The sequence below is a fragment of the Carcharhinus amblyrhynchos genome, chromosome 24 (genome assembly GCF_965287045.1).
Source record: "Carcharhinus amblyrhynchos chromosome 24, sCarAmb.v2.hapA, whole genome shotgun sequence".
Classification (NCBI taxonomy): domain Eukaryota; kingdom Metazoa; phylum Chordata; class Chondrichthyes; order Carcharhiniformes; family Carcharhinidae; genus Carcharhinus; species Carcharhinus amblyrhynchos.
Window position 1 is genome coordinate 25,575,668 of NC_137347.1, and position 17,304 is coordinate 25,592,971.

General features: G+C 43.1%; 1 protein-coding gene across 4 annotated transcripts in view; it reads right to left on the reverse strand.

Moving 5' to 3' along the window:
* Positions 1 to 391: 391 nt before the first annotated feature.
* The window catches only part of col8a2 (collagen, type VIII, alpha 2), a 244,047-nt gene continuing 227,134 nt past the window's right edge, over positions 392 to 17,304 (reverse strand). For all 4 annotated transcript variants that reach the window (XM_080211203.1, XM_080211201.1, XM_080211202.1 and 1 more), the window contains one exon: positions 392 to 6,815. In XM_080211203.1, the coding sequence (XP_080067329.1) occupies positions 4,885 to 6,815 (1,931 nt within the window). In that variant the 3' untranslated portion in view covers positions 392 to 4,884. The remainder of the gene's footprint in view (positions 6,816 to 17,304) is intronic.

Consider the following 17,304-nt stretch of genomic DNA (forward strand, 5'->3'; position numbering starts at 1 on the left):
GAATATAATTCTTGTAAAGAAACTGAAAACCTCTTATTGTACACACTTATGGCAGCACAATGGCAAAGTGGTTAGTACTGCTGCCTCATAGTGCCAGGCACCCAAGTTCGATTCTGGCCATGGATGACTGTCTGTGTGGAGTTTGCATATTCTCCCCATGATGGCATGGGTTTCGTCTGGGTGTTCCACTTTCCTCCCACAGTCTTAATGACATGCTGATGGGGTTCATTGGCCAAGCTAAATTCTCCCTCAGTGAACCTGAACAGGCACCGGAGTGTGGCGACTGGGGGATTTTCACAGTAACCTCATTGCAATGTTAATGTAAGCCTAATTGTGACACTAATAAATAAACCTAAAGAAAATGGACTAAGTGTCAAAATTTTTACATCAGGAAATCTTTTATTGATGTTGTATCAATACAACCAAGTAGTTTAGCTTTCAAAGAAGTCTGTTTTTTCCATTCAAATAAAATAAGAGTGCATTTTACCAGTTACTATTACAGTGCATATAAGTATTTACAAAAGAGAACCTACCCTTCTATATCAGACAATGATAGGTATAGAAGGCAAAATTCTTATTTTAACCAACAGTGGAGAATGTCCATCTTTCTCCATAATTAACAACCCATTAACAATACCATGGGATCACATGGGATCTCAAACAACAGGTCATCAAAAGTTGCATATAGTAATGAATATTGGAATGCAATTTTATCATGCTGAAATTGTTATATTGACATTTGACTTAGCAATTGAAGAATAAAGTACAATGAATAGCTGGAATTTGTGTTGACTTTATTGTGGGTGAAGGGTGTCAGTTTGCTGTTTTCTAAACACTAAATTAATAAACGCAACAGTTAGATTAGTGTTAACAATTCCATACCTGTTCATCTTTCCAAGTCTTTGACCTGTGCCTTTGTTTTGAATGCTGGATATCTCTTATATTTTCACTGGTACGTTTTGATATTATTAAGGAGTGTGGAGGTGCACGTAACCATAGCAGTTTAGTCTGAGAAAAATGTTCAGCTTAATTTAGATGGTGGATCTTTTGATACAAAATAAACTTTAGTATTTCCCTCTGCTTTCACTGGCAATTTAAAGCAAAAGTATTATAACAGTTACTAAAATGATGTATGATTTTCACTGTAGTATTTGTGATTTGTGTTAATGACTGGATCAGCAGCATGTTCTTTCAAAACTGAATTCTGCTCTGGCTGTAAAAAGGGATATTTCAATTGTCTTTCTCACGAACTATAATTGGTGCAAATGTTCCATAAGAACAGAGTTTTCTGTACAGAATACTTCAAATTAGGCATCACTTTTGATGAAGAGCCTAATTAATGGTTTTGCATTGTGTTTTGATCCCATAGAATCAATCACCAAGTTATAAATTTGGCTGCACAGGGCCCAGGATTTTGGTGTAATGAATACCGTTTTGTATTGAAAATGGTCTGTACACTGCATATATACTTCTGGTGCAGGCAATGTTGAACACCACTCTGATAAAGGTCAAACAAGAGGCATCCATTGCCCATGTCAGAAGGAAGACTTGGACCATTAATATATGTAAGTGATGGGCCAAATGGCTGCTTTGGGTCCCTCTTGCAACTTTGGCAATGTATATGAGGTAGCTGGCAAATTTCTCGTTTGCCCCTGGGAAGACCAAAGTTCAGCATGGAAGAAAAAGTTAGTACTCACCTTAATTACTGCCGGCCTCGGTCCTGAGCTCTCCAACCTCACTCTCACTGATTTCCATCTCCTTGTGTGCCAAAGCCCAACCCCAGCCCCTATCCCAACAATCGCAATCTATGGCCCTCCAATATTACTACAAACTCCCACAATGTTCTTTCCTGACCTCCTGGCTCTTTCCTTCATTTCATTGGGCAGTGCAGCCCCTCCTCCTCCAAATTACCTCAAACAAAGCCAATCCCTCATGTGAGGGGACTAAGACCTCATGCTGCATTCTTTTGTAAAATGTAGATATCCTCATGGTTATTGCTAAAATTTTAAAACTGGACAAAGACATTTTGAGATGCCTGAATCTATGTCTGTCTCTAAAGCCTTAACAATAGGAGCTATCTGGTAGTTTCAAAGAAACTTACACCTCATTACCTCTGAAGAGACGCTAATGACACACTGTGGGTTGCACAGATCAAACTCAAAGCGAGCCCATACAAAGGTCTTCTGCACTTCATAAGCTGGGTTGGCCAACTGCAGTCTATTTGTCTGCTAACACAAAGGGCCCTACTACCTTCATTTCAATTCTTAATGGCTGAGACATTCTACAATGTCAGGGATTCAGATGAGAGGTAAACACACTTTGTCAAAGGCAGAATGGAGACATGGGAATCGTGTGACATGGACCTAGCTTGTGGAACCAGTAATATTGCCTTACTGTACTGCAAAACCTCCATTTGCCATTTTACCATTTAACTAGCAGCAAGAGCCCTTTTGATGCTCTGCCCAGATTGAATGACTGGCCCCATCTACATTGTTTCTATTGGAACATCTGTGCTATGGCCTACAATGATTAATCTCTGCATACTTATTTCATTGTGTGAAGTCAATCCCCTTAAGAAAAGTGAATTATAGAGCACTGGTTTTCAACCCACAGACCTCTGTGAAGGAGCACCTCATTAGACTTTCACTCTGGACTCTGAACCCATGTGAAGCAATATATTTTTCTCTGTGGTCCCTGCACTGTAAATCTTTCTTTTCTTTATCCCTCTTTTACTGTATGGGCGCAAAGGGGGCAATGTGGCGACCCTTGTCCTGCGTTTCAGTGTGTGCAAATAAACTAACCCTTTGAGTTCATCCTATCTGGAGTTTGCTGTGGGCTCATTGATAGAAATATCACATCAAAGACATCGCCTCTTTTAAAGGGGTGGGGGCGGGAAGCAAAACAAATTACCTTTCTGTTTACAGATCGGCGGTGAAAGGAGGAAACAGAGCAGTTGAAATTAACTCCGCTCTCCCCTGCTTGACACTTACCCACATATTAGCGTGCAAACCTATCACGGTGCCATCAAAATGATAATGAGTCAAACAGGTTCAGGATCCTGGGCTCCTCGGACCTCCCCATTTGAATTCAGGCTGTTAGCACCCTGGGGATGAGGCACTGAGAAATGGAAGCTGCTGAATTTCTGGGTCAAAAAGTAGTTTGAAGCAGATTAAGTAGTAGGCAGTATTATTATTGCACTTCTATTGGAGAACAGAGAGACTGGAAACTTGGTAGATTATGGGACTGTGTAACTTTTCTTTGTGTTTGTTCTTTCAACTAGTCGCACACTTGATTTTAATTTTGTTCAGTAATAGTGTATAAACAATTAATGCATTAATTTGCTATTTAAATACCACTTTATTGAAAACATTCATCCCTTAAAATAAATGTTAAAGCTTTACAAAATACTGTTAAAATTTTCCTAAGAATCCTTGAAGCCTTTGTGCTTAAAGAATCCAATTTCAAGGTTTATTTGGTCAGGGGAAGATACTACATTTTTAAATACAAAAGAAAGGCACAGGTAAGGTGTCAGAAAACTAACCAATGCAAGTAATTCAGTTGTAATCATTTTTAACGAGCTAAGATTCGGTTGTAGAGATTTACCACAATTTTTCAGCATTTTGAATGGCATATACTATTTGGCTATTAAAGGTCTAAAAATATTTGCCATTAAAAAGTCTCTTTAAAACATTTGTAACTATCAGGAGAAACACTGACTGAAAAATGACTGCTACTGCATTCATGCCTCCCTGTGAAAAACAGCCTCAACTGTTGCAAAGATGTCAAAGAAGCTGCACTAATCCAATCCACCATGAGTACAGTTCCCACAAAAAACACTACAGTTCACCTCCTGGACCCTTTGAATCAGGCAAGATATATCCCCTTTTTAGCATCCGTTACCAGATTTTACAATTGCCGCCTATTATTTTGGTGCTATCCAAACACAATTTTCTTGTCTTAATGTTGGAGTTCATAATCAACAAGATTTTTGAGTTGAGCTCGAGAAAGACAAAACATTTCACAGTCTTTGATCACAGAAAAATAGTGGCATCTGTAAGTGTCAGTCCTCCTGAAAACTGAATTAAATTAGTAAGTAACTGAGCTATACGTGCCCAAGCGATTGTGTTGATTCAGATTCAGTATAGTTCAAAGTTTCTTACCTTTTAATTTGAACTGGGTTGAAGCTCAGTAACAATGCAGGTCACTAAGATAATACAAAATACAGATAATCTAGACAGTACAAAAAAAAACATTTATTTTGCACCACGTTGTCTAACCTCAGACCTTCCTCTAGTCATCACTACATGTTAATTTGAAATTTAAAATTCAAGCAAGTTGCAGTAGTGATTATAGCAATCTTCAATGTTTTAATTCTCACTCAGTATACAGTGTATACAGTTGTCTGAATTCACAATGGAACACCACTTACCATGTATTGCACTTCAAAAGATATGATTACAATAACTAGAATACGACTGTGTAATGTGGTAGTTTTTTTTTCTCTGTTAATGGTATAAATGTGTAGAAACATTGCTCAAAAAGTAGGCACAGGGAGTACAAGTATCACATACTCCATATCGACTTGCATTGCAAAAGAAATTAAGTTTTGCCTCTAACCGCTCATATAAAAGCAACAGTTCCACGTTAAATCCATTGCAATATAAGCTGGAGACTTGTGCAGTCATTAGGGGAAATGCCTGATGTGTGGTTGTTTATACTATGCTGGTTATCACCCAGAGGCTTTTAAGGCTTTTAAAAAAAAATACACTGGAAAACTGTGGCATCAGGATAACACACGTGCTTTTTCCAGTGAAACGCTGTTCGTCTTGATACAGTTTATTACTACACAATATATATATATCCGCTAATTCAAGTTGATCAATGTTATGTTGGGCAGAGTAGGAATCCTGAGAAAGAGGAATGGATGTATTCAGTGGAATATAACCCATTGGCTTGGTCTGAAGGCATCTGGACCCACACTTGGTCATGCTCCTTTAGTTCCAGTACAGCACTTCCTGATGCTTGATCAAGATATCCTTTCTTGTATTCGTCATACGTGTATGTGGCAGGCACATTATTCTTGTACAGTGCCACCCAGATGTTGGTTCCTTTGATATGCACGTGATAAGCAAAGTAATAGACACCTGGTATTTGACACGTGAATAGTCCAGTTGCTGGATTGTAACCATTTTGTCCATTATACAAAATCCTATCAAACTTAATGGGTGCCCCTGATGGTGGAAATGGTTTGGTCAGAATTGCAGTGAATGCAGGGGCCACCCCTGCAGAAATGTCTCCTCTCCCATAATCTGGTTTTCCAGGTTTCACTTCCCCTGGTATTTTTGCACCATCTACAGCTCCATCTACATGAAGGCTAGCCACACCTGTTAATTCCCCATTAATGATGACCCCTGGAGTGCCTGGCGGCCCAGGTGGCCCAGGTGGCCCTTGATTTCCCATCATGCCTGGTATGCCAGGAGTTCCAGGCGGACCTGTTGGTCCTCTAAGTCCTGGTTCACCTATTTTGCCATTTCCTGGCAAACCTGGTGGCCCTGGTTCTCCTTTGGGACCCGGTAAACCCATTGGCCCTATGGGCCCCGATGGCCCCTGAAGGCCTGGTATTCCTGAAGAACCTCGAGGTCCTGGTTGTCCTGCTTGGCCTGGCTCTCCTTTGGGTCCAACATGACCAACTAATCCTGGTGCTCCAGGGACCCCCGCATGTCCAGCCTCTCCTTTTTGACCGATTGGACCTGGTCCTCCTGGAGGCCCACGAAAACCTGCCTCTCCGGGCACACCTGGTTTCCCAGGTAGTCCATTCTGTCCATGGTCACCTTGCATTCCTTTCAGACCTGGTGGCCCAACAATCCCAATTTCACCTTTGACACCTGGTGCACCTGGTTTTCCCATTAACCCCTTAGGGCCCATAAGACCTGGAAGCCCTGGATGGCCCTTAGCTCCAGGCTCACCATGCAAGCCATTTATTCCTGGTTCACCATTGATTCCTGGTGCGCCTGGGTTCCCAGGAGGTCCTCGCTCACCTTTCGCTCCACTTATTCCATTCTTTGCATACCCTGGAGCTCCAGGCAGACCACGAGCACCGAGAGGGCCAGGTTCACCTTTATGACCTTTAGATCCAGGAATGCCTGACAGCCCATCACGGCCTGGTTTTCCTATCCCATTCAATCCTGGCTTTCCTGGTGGCCCCTGAGGACCAGGAAGCCCTGAGGGCCCAGGTTCACCTCGTAGCCCTCCTTCACCTTTCTCACCATAAGCTCCCGGTAAACCATTAATTCCTGGTTTCCCTCTCCCAGGTGGACCCGGTAATCCAGGCTTACCTGGTGGACCGTCCTTACCTCTTGGACCTGGAAGCCCTGGTTTACCATATCCATTCTCACCTTTGGGACCACGTTCACCTGGGGGCCCTCGTTCTCCCTTTAGACCAGGCTCTGCTCTAAGCCCCGGGGAACCAGCAGCTCCTGGGGCTCCTGGTTTCCCAATGACAGAGAACCCTGACGGCCCAGGTAATCCTGGAGGCCCAGGAAGGCCTCTGGGTCCTACATCCCCTCTGAGTCCTATATCACCCTTTGGTCCTGGAATTCCTCTGATGCCTGGTTTCCCAGGTTGTCCTGGCATTCCGGGCTTTCCAAAGCTTGCAATTCCTGGTGCCCCAGGTGGGCCAGTCCGTCCTTGAAGGCCCGGTTTTCCATTTCCAGGTTTCCCTGGTATTCCTGGTAACCCAGGAGGTCCTCTCGGCCCAGGTTTTCCTGGAGCGCCCTTTTCACCTTTGAGATCGGAAGGTAGAATCACAGGAATTTCTGTGAAAATAAGAAAAAGACGCATCAACTACCAAAAGTTAAATAAATAATGAAATATTATTTTATGGCTTTTGATTAACCATATTATAAAATAAACCTATTTTTTAATTTAAATTTGATGAGTATTTTTGAAATATTTATTTCCTATTTATTTTAACACAATTTCAAAATGAACAACACGTAGTTTAACTGTTCATGACAAGACATTTTAAGCTTCCATTTTGAAGAGTCACACAATTGACAACAGGGCCATTATAAAAATAAAAAATTGGGGTTGCTGGATATCCGAGATAAAAATAGGAAATGCTGGAATTACTCAGCAAGTCAGACAGCAGCTGCGGAGAGGGAAACAAAGTTAATGGACTGAATTTGACAGGTCACCGGTGGGCAGGAAAGCTGGTGGGTGGATCGTGAAATAGGGCACTGTGTCATCGGCGGTGTCCCCACTGCTGGCCCACCCACCCTACCACAATCTTATGAGTGGGTGGGCCCACTTCAACTCCATAAGTGAGCAATTAGTACTGACTTAAGGGCTTCATCCCAGTACTGCTCAGATTTAACGGGCGCCTGAGAGAAGCCAACATGCAGCCTTACAGGTGTGACCCTGCTGGCTGCTGGCCTGTGAAAGGCGGGGAATCCCTACCTTCTGGGCTCCCGGTGCCAATCAGAAGCACCACCCTCCTTCCCCACCCCTTCCCCTGCGCAGTCTTCCCTCCCTGTGTCCACCCAGTCCCCTTGCCCTGTCCAACATGTCTGCCCCTCTCAATGAGGCCTTCCAGCCCAAGATACCAGACTGTCAGCTCCATTCATTCATTTAAATAGATGAGGGGACAGCACTGATACGAGTTTTTAAATGGTTTTCTTTTATTGAACAGAGTTTGAAAGCAAAAAGAAAAAACAAACTTGGAGACTGGCTTCTTCTGCCAGGCCCTGTACTGAGCTTGAAAGCACTGATCTGGATCTTGAAACAACTGAACACACACATTCTGAAACCAAAGCATTTTCCAACCATTATCTTGTTATTGGAAATGTTTTCCACATGCTGTCTCCATCTTAGAAAAACAATCCTTGCAGCTGCAATTATGCTGCTGTTTGCCTACATTGTGTACCCTTCAGGAATGCAGTCAATTCCTAGCTAACCCACCATGTCTTCTGATTCTACACAGAGCCAATTTTTTAAACTTAGCTGAGTTTTTGCATAGACAGAAATATCTTAAAATGAAGTCTTTGCATAGACTGAAGCAAACAGGACTAAGTATACATAGGATCGCTCACAGACTTACCTGGAGGTCTACTCCACTTGGCATAATTACCTCACCTCTTATTAATTATTGGCCATTGGCTGAAACACTAATGTGCGCCGAACTGGCTGAGCAAAGGCAGGCTCATCCCAACATTTATACTGGGGTATGGGGATCCCACCCTCAACGTATAATCCCGCTCAATGTTGCTGATCAATGACTTTGCATCAGAACTCACAGGATTAGGTTGATTGGCCATTCTAAACTGACCCTAGTGTCAGGGGGATCATCAGGGTGAATGTGTGGGGTTACGGGAATAGCGCCTGGGTGGGATTATGGTTGGTGTAGACTCGATGGGCTGAATGGCCTCCTTCTGCATTGTAGGGATTCTATAATGAGAGGTCATTGACCTAAATGCTTAACTTTCCTTCTCTCTCCATTGACGCTGCCAGACCAGCTGAGTATTTATAGCATTTTCTGTTCTTGTTATGGGTCATTATAGACATCTGGAACAAATTAAAGTATAATTTGGGTGTTGCACTAACCCCCCGATGCACAAATTCCAGATTCCAAAAGTTTTCATTAACTTTCCAATTGAACAGTACAGATATCACTGTGACCACGAGTGAACCCAAAGAACTGGTCTGTGATCCGTAATGAGATTTAAAACAAAGGATGCAAAAAAAAAATTACTTATTGAACTGACTAAATCTAATCTGTGGCTAGAAATTCTTCCAACATGTCAAACGTGCCCCACAGAAAATGTCATGATGGATACTTTACCCATGGGATAAATATATTACCTTGAAGAATTTCTAGTTACTAGTCTGTAATCCAAATCATCATCTGCTGTTGTCTTAGTGAATAAAGATAACTGTGGTGAGATGAACTTCAAACCTCTTTCATATTCGTTGTCAGAGTATGATAATATTAGCTAGGGCATGTGAGCTGGCCATACCTGGTTGGCCTAATAGATTTGTGGTGGTCCTTCTCATACAGTCCTTGTGGTGACAATGCTCCCTTGATGTGCCAGGTGGGGAATTCCAGGACATTGACCCAGTGATGATGACAGAGTTAAATGCCATCAAAGTAAGCTTGGCACCTCACAGTAATGTGTCCTGGAGATACTGCATAGTGTCATAGTCTCCGGGAGCGAAAGAGTTAGGATAATGAATCCAGTGTAGCTGGGCTTTTACTTGGTAGAAATAGTCATAGTCAGGTGGTTATGTAGCATGATGTTACCTGCCACATCAATATAAGCCTGTGTAAATTCTGTTCTAAGTCGGCAAGGACTGCCAATGATTAATATGATGAGCTGTTCATGAATATCCTTATTCAGATTCTTAGATTGAGGAAGGCTGTGAAAATGGTTGAACTGAGGAACTTCGCTAGACCCAAAATTGAATGCTGAGCAACAATTGGTGAGTAGATATTGTTTAATGGCATTATGGAAATTCCTTCCATCTTGGAGGAGACTTATAGAACAAGAACAAAGAACAAAGAAAATTACAGTATAGGAACAGGTTCCTTGGCCCTCCAAGCCTGCACCGACCATGCTGCCGACTTAAATAAAACCCCCTACCCTTCTGGGGACCATATCCCTCTATTCCCATCCTATTCATGTACTTGTCGAGAAGCCCCATAAAAGTCACTACCATATCTGCTTCCACTACCTCCCCTGGCAACGAGTTCCAGGCGCCCACTACTCTCTGTCTAAAAAATCTGCCTCACACATCTCATTTAAACCTTGCCCCTCGCACCTTAAACCTATGCCCCCTAGAAATTGACTCTTCCACCTTGGGAAAAAGCGTCTGACTATCCACTCTGTCCATGCCTCTCATAATCTTGTAATTTTATCAGGTCTCCTCTCAACCTCTGTTGCTCCAGTGAGAACAAACCAAATTTCTCCAATCTCTCCTCATAGCTAATACCCTCCATATGAGGCAATATCCTGGCAAATCTTTTCTGTACCCTCTCCAAAGCCTCCACATCCTTCTGGTAGTGTGGTGACTAGAATTGGACACTATATTCCAAGTGCAGCCTAACTAAGGTTCTATAAAACTGCAACATGACTTGCCAATTTTTAAACTCAATACCCTGGCCGATGAAGGCAAACATGCCGTATGCCTTCTTGACTACCTTCTCTGCATTGCCGCTTTCAGTGACCTGTGTACCTGTACACTGAGATCCCATTGCCTATTAATACTCTTAAGGGGTTCTGCCTTTTACTGCATATTTCCTATCTGCAATAGACCTTCCAAAATGCATTACCTTGCATTTGTCCGGAATAAACTCCATCTGCCATCTCTCCACCCAAGTCTCCAACTAATCTATATCCTGCTATATCCTCTGATGGTTCTCATCGCTATCCGCAAATCCACCAATGTTTGTGTCGTCTGCAAACTTACTAAGCAATCCAGTTACATTTTCCTCCAAATAATTTATATATATTACAAACAGCAAAGGTCCCAGCACTGATCCCTGAGGAACACCACTTGTCACAGCCCTTCATTCAGAAATGCACCCTTCCACTGTTACCCTCTATCTTCTTTGATCGAACCAGTTTTGTATCCACCTTGCCAGTTCATCTCTGATCCCATGCGACTTCACCTTCTGCACCAGTCTGCCATGACGGACCTTGTCAAAGGCCTTATTGAAGTCCATGTAGACAACATCCACTGCCCTAACCTCTTCAATCATCTTTGTCACTTTCGCGAAAAACTCGATCAAGTTCATGAGACACGAACTACCCTTCACAAAACCATGTTGCCTCTCGCTAATACATCCACTTATTTTCAAGTGGGAATAAATCCTGTCTCGAAGAATCTTCTCCAATAATTTCCCTACCAATGAGGTAAGGCTCACTGGTCTGTAATTACCTGGATTATTCTTGCTACCCTTCTTAAACAAAGGAACAATATTGGGTATTCTCCAATCCTCTGGGACCTCCCTTGTAATGTGGAGATGCCAGCATTGGACTGAGGTAAACACAGTAAGAAGTCCCACAACACCAGGTTAAAGTCCAACAAGTTTATTTGATAGTAAATCCACAAGCCTTCGGGGTTTGCCCCTTTGTCAGGTGAGGATGAAGGGGCAAACCCTGAAAGCTTGTGTGTTTACTATCAAATAAACTTGCTGGACTTTAACCTGGTGTTGTGAGACCTCCCTTGTAGCCAGTGAGAAGACAAAGATTTCTCTCAAGGCCCCAGCAATTTCTTTCCTTGCCTCTCTCAGTATTCTTGGGTATATCCCATCAGGCCCTGGGAACTTGTCTACTTTAATGTTTCTCAAGAACCGCAATACCTCCTCCTTTTTGATCTCAACATGACTCAAACTATCTACACATCATCTCCCAGACTCATTATCTACCAAGTTCTTCTCTTTGGTGAATACTGACGCAAAGTACTCATTTAAGTACACAAGTGCACACAGTTACAGGACAATAATTAGCTGGCAATACTTGTTTTGCTTTTTGTGGCTATATGACATTTGGTCAATTTTCCACTTTATTGGGGAGATGCTAGTATCCTGTATATAAATCTGGCATTCTCTCCCCAATAGGCCCTGGATGAAGGATCAAAAGAAACTCAAAATGGAGATCTGTAGATTTCTGTTAGCATCATCGGGCAGCACGGTGGCACAGTGGTTAGTAGTGCTCCTTACAGCGCGGGAATCCGGGTTCAATTCCCAGCTTGGGTCACTGTCTGTGCGGAGTCTGCACGTTCTCCCTGTGTCTGCATGGGTTTCCTCTGGGTGCTCCAGTTTCCTCCCACACTCCGAAAGATGTGCCGGTTAGGTGCACTGGCCACGCTAAATTCTGTGTACCCGAACAGCTGCTGAAGGGTGGCAACTGGGGGATTTTCACAGTAACTTCATTGCAGTGTTAATGTAAGCCTACTTGTGACACTAATAAACTTAAAAAAAACTTCAAGTGATATGGAGTTCAGGTGGACAGATGGAGTTGAGGCACTGATCGGCCATGACCTATTTGAATGGTGGAATGGGTTCAACGGTGTGAATGACCACGTCTTGCTCCCATGTTCCTTTCCATTTGAATAGCTGGACTGGTGGCTGTTTAAGGTATGTTGCACTAAAACTTAGATTTTGTCAGGATCAATCGACTTCACTGTATCCAACGTACTCAGCTGCCTCTTAATGGATATGGTGATCTTAATGTGGTGACTTAGATTGCATGGGTATTGGCACCACTGGCACCAAAGATCTTAGGAGGTCTTAGATGACTTACCAAAGCAAGCTTGGCACCTCACTGCAATGTGTCTGAAGATGGTGCATTTTGCCAACACAGTTTTCCGGGAGTGAAAAAGTTAGGAAAATGAATAGAGTGCAGCTGAATCTTTCCTTGATCGCAAAAGTCAAATTCAGGTGGTTATGTGGAATGTTGTTACCTGGGCCATATTGACCGCATGCCAGGCTGCTGGTAAACTTTACCTTTGTGGATACAAAATTAGCCGAATAATAGGAAGCAGAGAGTAAAAGGTCAATTGATATTTTTCGGACTGGAACATGTTTTGTCATGGTGTTCCCCAGGAATCAGTATTGGGATCCTTGCTTTTCCTGAAATACATTAATGATCTAGGTCTTGGTGTGCAGAGGACAATGTCAACGTTTGCAGATTACACAAATCTTGGAAGTACTATAAACTGAAAAAAGCTCAGTCACTCACAATGTTCACTAACATCTGGGTGGGTTGTTAAGAAACTGACGGAATCTGTCTTGGTTGCACTTGGTATTTAGTATGCAGTGTAGTATATTCAATCACAGATTGCCTGTTAGTTCATGTGTACCACATATTAACCCTGAATGTTAGGTTTTAAAATAGATATTTTAAATTGTTTTACTTTTGTCTGACCTTGTAAAATAACATTTTTTTTGTTTGTACAAAACCTGAGGAATCTCAGTAGCTTCTATTAGCAACTGTCTTGAACCTCAAACTTTGTCCACATTAAACAAAGATTGTACGAAATTGTACGAAAAACTTGGGGGGGGGGTGCTGGTCCAGCAGAATAACAGAGGTAGTTGAGTAGGGCTAATTGTTACAGTGGTTAGCACTGCTGCCTCACAGTGCCACGGACCTGGGTTTAATTCATGCCTTGGGTGACTGTCTATGTGGAGTTTGCATGTCCTCCTTGTGTCCACATGGATTTCCTCTGGCTGCTCCAGTTTCCTTCCACGTATGAAGATGTGCGGATTAGGTTGATTGGCCTTGCTAAATTAGCCCTTAGTGTCAGGGGGTAAATACTTGAGTTTACGGAGATAGGATTGTTGTTGGTGCAGGTGCAAAGGGCTGAATGGCCTCCTTCTGCACTCTTGGGAGTCTATGATTCTATGCTTCTTCTATCATTCCAATTAAATTCACGGACAGAACTGCAGCATCTTCTGCTGTGCTCATTTTCTTGTGTCCCCTATTGTTCAAGAAAGAGATATTTGCAAATAGTTCTCCCCCTATTAGTTACCTTATATTTCACCATGATTTTGAACTGGTTGTGATAGGACTTTACAGCTTTATTGTAATGGACTGCATTGATGTTTAAAGGATATCTCCTTTCAGAACAAAAGACCAGAGGAACATTCCCTAGTGTGTAGTGCAAAAGCAGTCTAGACAGAAACAAATAAAATAAAACTGGATGGTAGGAACAAGTGGGAAGAAATTTCCTCATTTCTGAAAGGATGCCAAGACAATTGGGCTCAAGTTTTATTTAATTTTACATGGTTACCCTACAATGCATCTTAATAGTACTCTGTAGTATGGTTGGTGGAACATCATGGAGAATGTGTAAAACACAACTGTTGAGCGAAATATAACTTTTTTTTAGTGCAATAGTCTATCAAATATGCCTGCTCTTTGGCTGATGGAGTGAGACGAAAACCAAGCATGCAGTCAATAGAAGGTAGTTGAACACTGATTTTAAAACTCAAAATCAATAATTTTTGCAACTGGTTGAGACAGGTTTTGTTTTTTTCCATTTGTTTCTTCGCCAGTTAAGTTAAAATTTAATTACAGGTTAGCCTGTACTGCACGTCTACTCTGATCCTACGTTACTTCCTCCAAATCTATCATAAAACCATAACATGTAGGAGCGGAATTCAGCCTGTCAAGTCTGCTCCACCATGCAATCATGGCTGATAAGTTTCTCAATCCCATTCTCCTGCCTTTTGCCCATAACCTTTGATTACCTTTCCAGTCAAGAACCTATCTATCGCTGACTTGGCCTCTATTGCCTTCTGAAACAATGAATCCCATAGTTTCACCACGTACTAGCTGAAGAAATTTCTCTGCATCTTGGTTCTAAAGGGTCCTTGGATTCTGTCTCTTCTACTAAAGGAAACATCTTCTCCTCGTCCACTCTATCCAGATCTTTCATTAGCTTGTAAGTTTCATGAGATTCCACCTCATCTTTCTAAACGCCATTAAGTACACACCCAGAGTCCTCAGATGTTCCTCATATGCCAAGCTTTTCATTCCCATTCCATCAGGGAAGTGTGGCTACAATTCAAGTCTTATCAGATGTCAACAGAACGCAATTATAAGGAGGTATGAAAACCAAAAGTATCGAAATCTAAACCTCAAGGACATAAAATGAAACCACTGAGTCAACACACAATCTATTTAACAAGGAACACTCATGCTGTGGTAGATCAAAGCCTGCCAGCTGACAGATGGGGCTTGCCACAAGTGACTTCCTGTGTTTCCCATTCTTTGGTCCAAAGGCTGCCTGCTGGAAGACTTTGCTCAAGAAGATTACTGCAAAAGGGGTGTCATATTCAGGAGAAATCAGAGCCCCTGTGCAGTCAACCTCCACTGTTGGGGCCTCAGTATAAATGCACTTGTGGAGAGGCACAAACAACACTGCCACATACCGAGAAGTGCCCCCTCTACAAGCTAAGTGGCAGGCTAAATTCAATTAATGAAGAGATGACCGCTTGGCTCTGGAGATATGTATTCACTAAATAATTTTTTTAAAACACAAAACCGCTTCAGGCTATTGTCAAGTATCATCTAGGGAGCAGAAACCACAGGCAGAGTTTTCCCTGGGTGGCGGCACGAGGAAGCTTGGCAGCTGGGGAGAAGAAAAACCAAGGAACCACATCGGGTAGCTTCTCAACGTATTTGCATAACTGGGGAAGTTTCCCTGGGGGAAGGCTGGAATATGGAGCGACTGCCCTCTGCAGGATGGCAGGCAGCTAATATAAAGAAGGCCCCAATTAGGGGTGAATTAGCAGGTCTGTTGTTGATGGCGGAGTGGCCTCACCACAAGGGGAGGCCCCCAAATTAATGGAAGCTATCTCCCTGCAGCATGTTAATGGCCAGAGCCAGAGACCCCATTCCCCAAAGATGGGTCTGCAGGCATCGAAAGACACTCGTGCAGCCCCAACAATCCAAGTGAGGGATTGTCCCCTGTTTGGATGGCCCCAGCACCTTCATTCCTACCTGCAAGGACATCACCATTTTTAGATGACTGGAAGTACCAGCAGAATCCACCTCTTTCTCTGAGCACTGTGATTGGGCTGGCAGCCTTGCACCCGCCCGGCATCCTTAAAAGGTCTCATTTGGTGCCGATATTGGTGTCTCAAAACCCCTGCAGCCTGAGATTGGTCAGCCAATCAGAGGCTGGCAGCTGTGCATTGCTCATCAGCACCACTGGAGCTGTGGTGGTTGCTGCCGGTAATGCATCTACTCAAAGCCCAGGATTACTGTGGGACAGATGTGACAGGTTTAGGGTGATGGGATAGTGGTCACAGGTTAGGATACTGGTGGCAGGGGTGTTTGCAGGTTGAGGGGTTGGCCGCAGGAGCAGGGGAATGGCTCTCAGTGGACCAACCCTTCCCAATGCCGGGTCCCTAAATCCAGCATTGAGCGCCTGACAATGAGGGACCCCCTCCCGCTAGGGAAGCCCATAAGCATCTCTGACAGGGTTTATTTTTATCTCGCATAGAAAATGGAACGAATGCCCTCTGCAGGATGGCAGGCAGTCAATAAAATAGTGACACCGACAGCAGGATGAGACCCTTGGATGGGCAATTAGTGTTCACTTACGGGTCTCGATTAGCGGCTAGGCCAGAAGGCCATCCATGAGTGTCCTCGCCACAGACTTAATCAGGGCAGAGGCAGGAAAGTGGAGACATCCCCACACTCCATCCTCCCATTCAATTAAATGCTCGCCCGTTACCAAACATGCTTTAGGAAAGGGCATTAAATTCCATACAATGGTTCCAGAGGAGTTGTAAATGGTTGCAGCAATGTAGCAGAGGAAGAGGAAAATTGGAAATTCGGACAAAGAGAGGAGAGCTCTGATAGCTGAAGAATGTGGCGGAGAAAGGCAAGCAGACACTAACAGTGTGGACTTCCCCCGTCTGCCCTGCCTCCCCCAAACACCTTCACTCAACTCTTTGTGCCCAGTAACTCTGGGGCCCACATCTTACATCACCAGTTTGAAAAAATAAGAGCGACGGTTAAGGCCCCAAGTTGTTAAATGCAATGTTGAAACTAGATTGCTATAATGTGTCCAGCGGAAAGAAGAAATGCTGCTCCTTAATGGAACTGTGTAGGAGGCTGGCAGACAGATGCGGGAGTGGGAAGGAGTATTGAAGTAAGGAACAGGGCTGTGCTTGCAGACTGAAAGCAGCAAATGTAATTAATTATGACAGCTTGTCCATTTCTTTGAATTTGACAGGATCTCTCTGGGCATGTGGCATCAGAGCAGCTGCAAAGGTCACACACTCGATTGCCAAAAAGTTGAGAAATCGCCATCGGTCAACATGGCAAACTCAGGGGGAGCATGAACAATTTCAAGTCCCAGCATCATTAAGATTTTTCAGAACCCTGTTGCCACTAAGAGGGTGATCTATGGTTTAATATCAAAGAGTGCAAGGAAACAGCTCAATCTGCTGAAAATTTCAATAAATTCTGATAACGATCCAGTGACCATCAATATATGGAGGTCAGGATACAAACTGGATGCTTGGCAAGACATTCTGTCAAATTTAATCCAACCAGTTTGCAATTGCATGCCTACAGATTAAAATAATGTACATACTTGAATGGTCAATCTCACATAAAAGTCAATCCCTAACTTTCCAAGGACATTCTGCTCTGATTCAGCTACTGGCTCGCTCTGAGTTCAGAGTAACAGGAAAGCAGAAGTTTTCTTTCTGCATCGGTGCCAGATCACAAAGGGCTATTTGCTCACTGCAAATCAGAGAACTTTAATCAAAGTTTAATTTCTTAT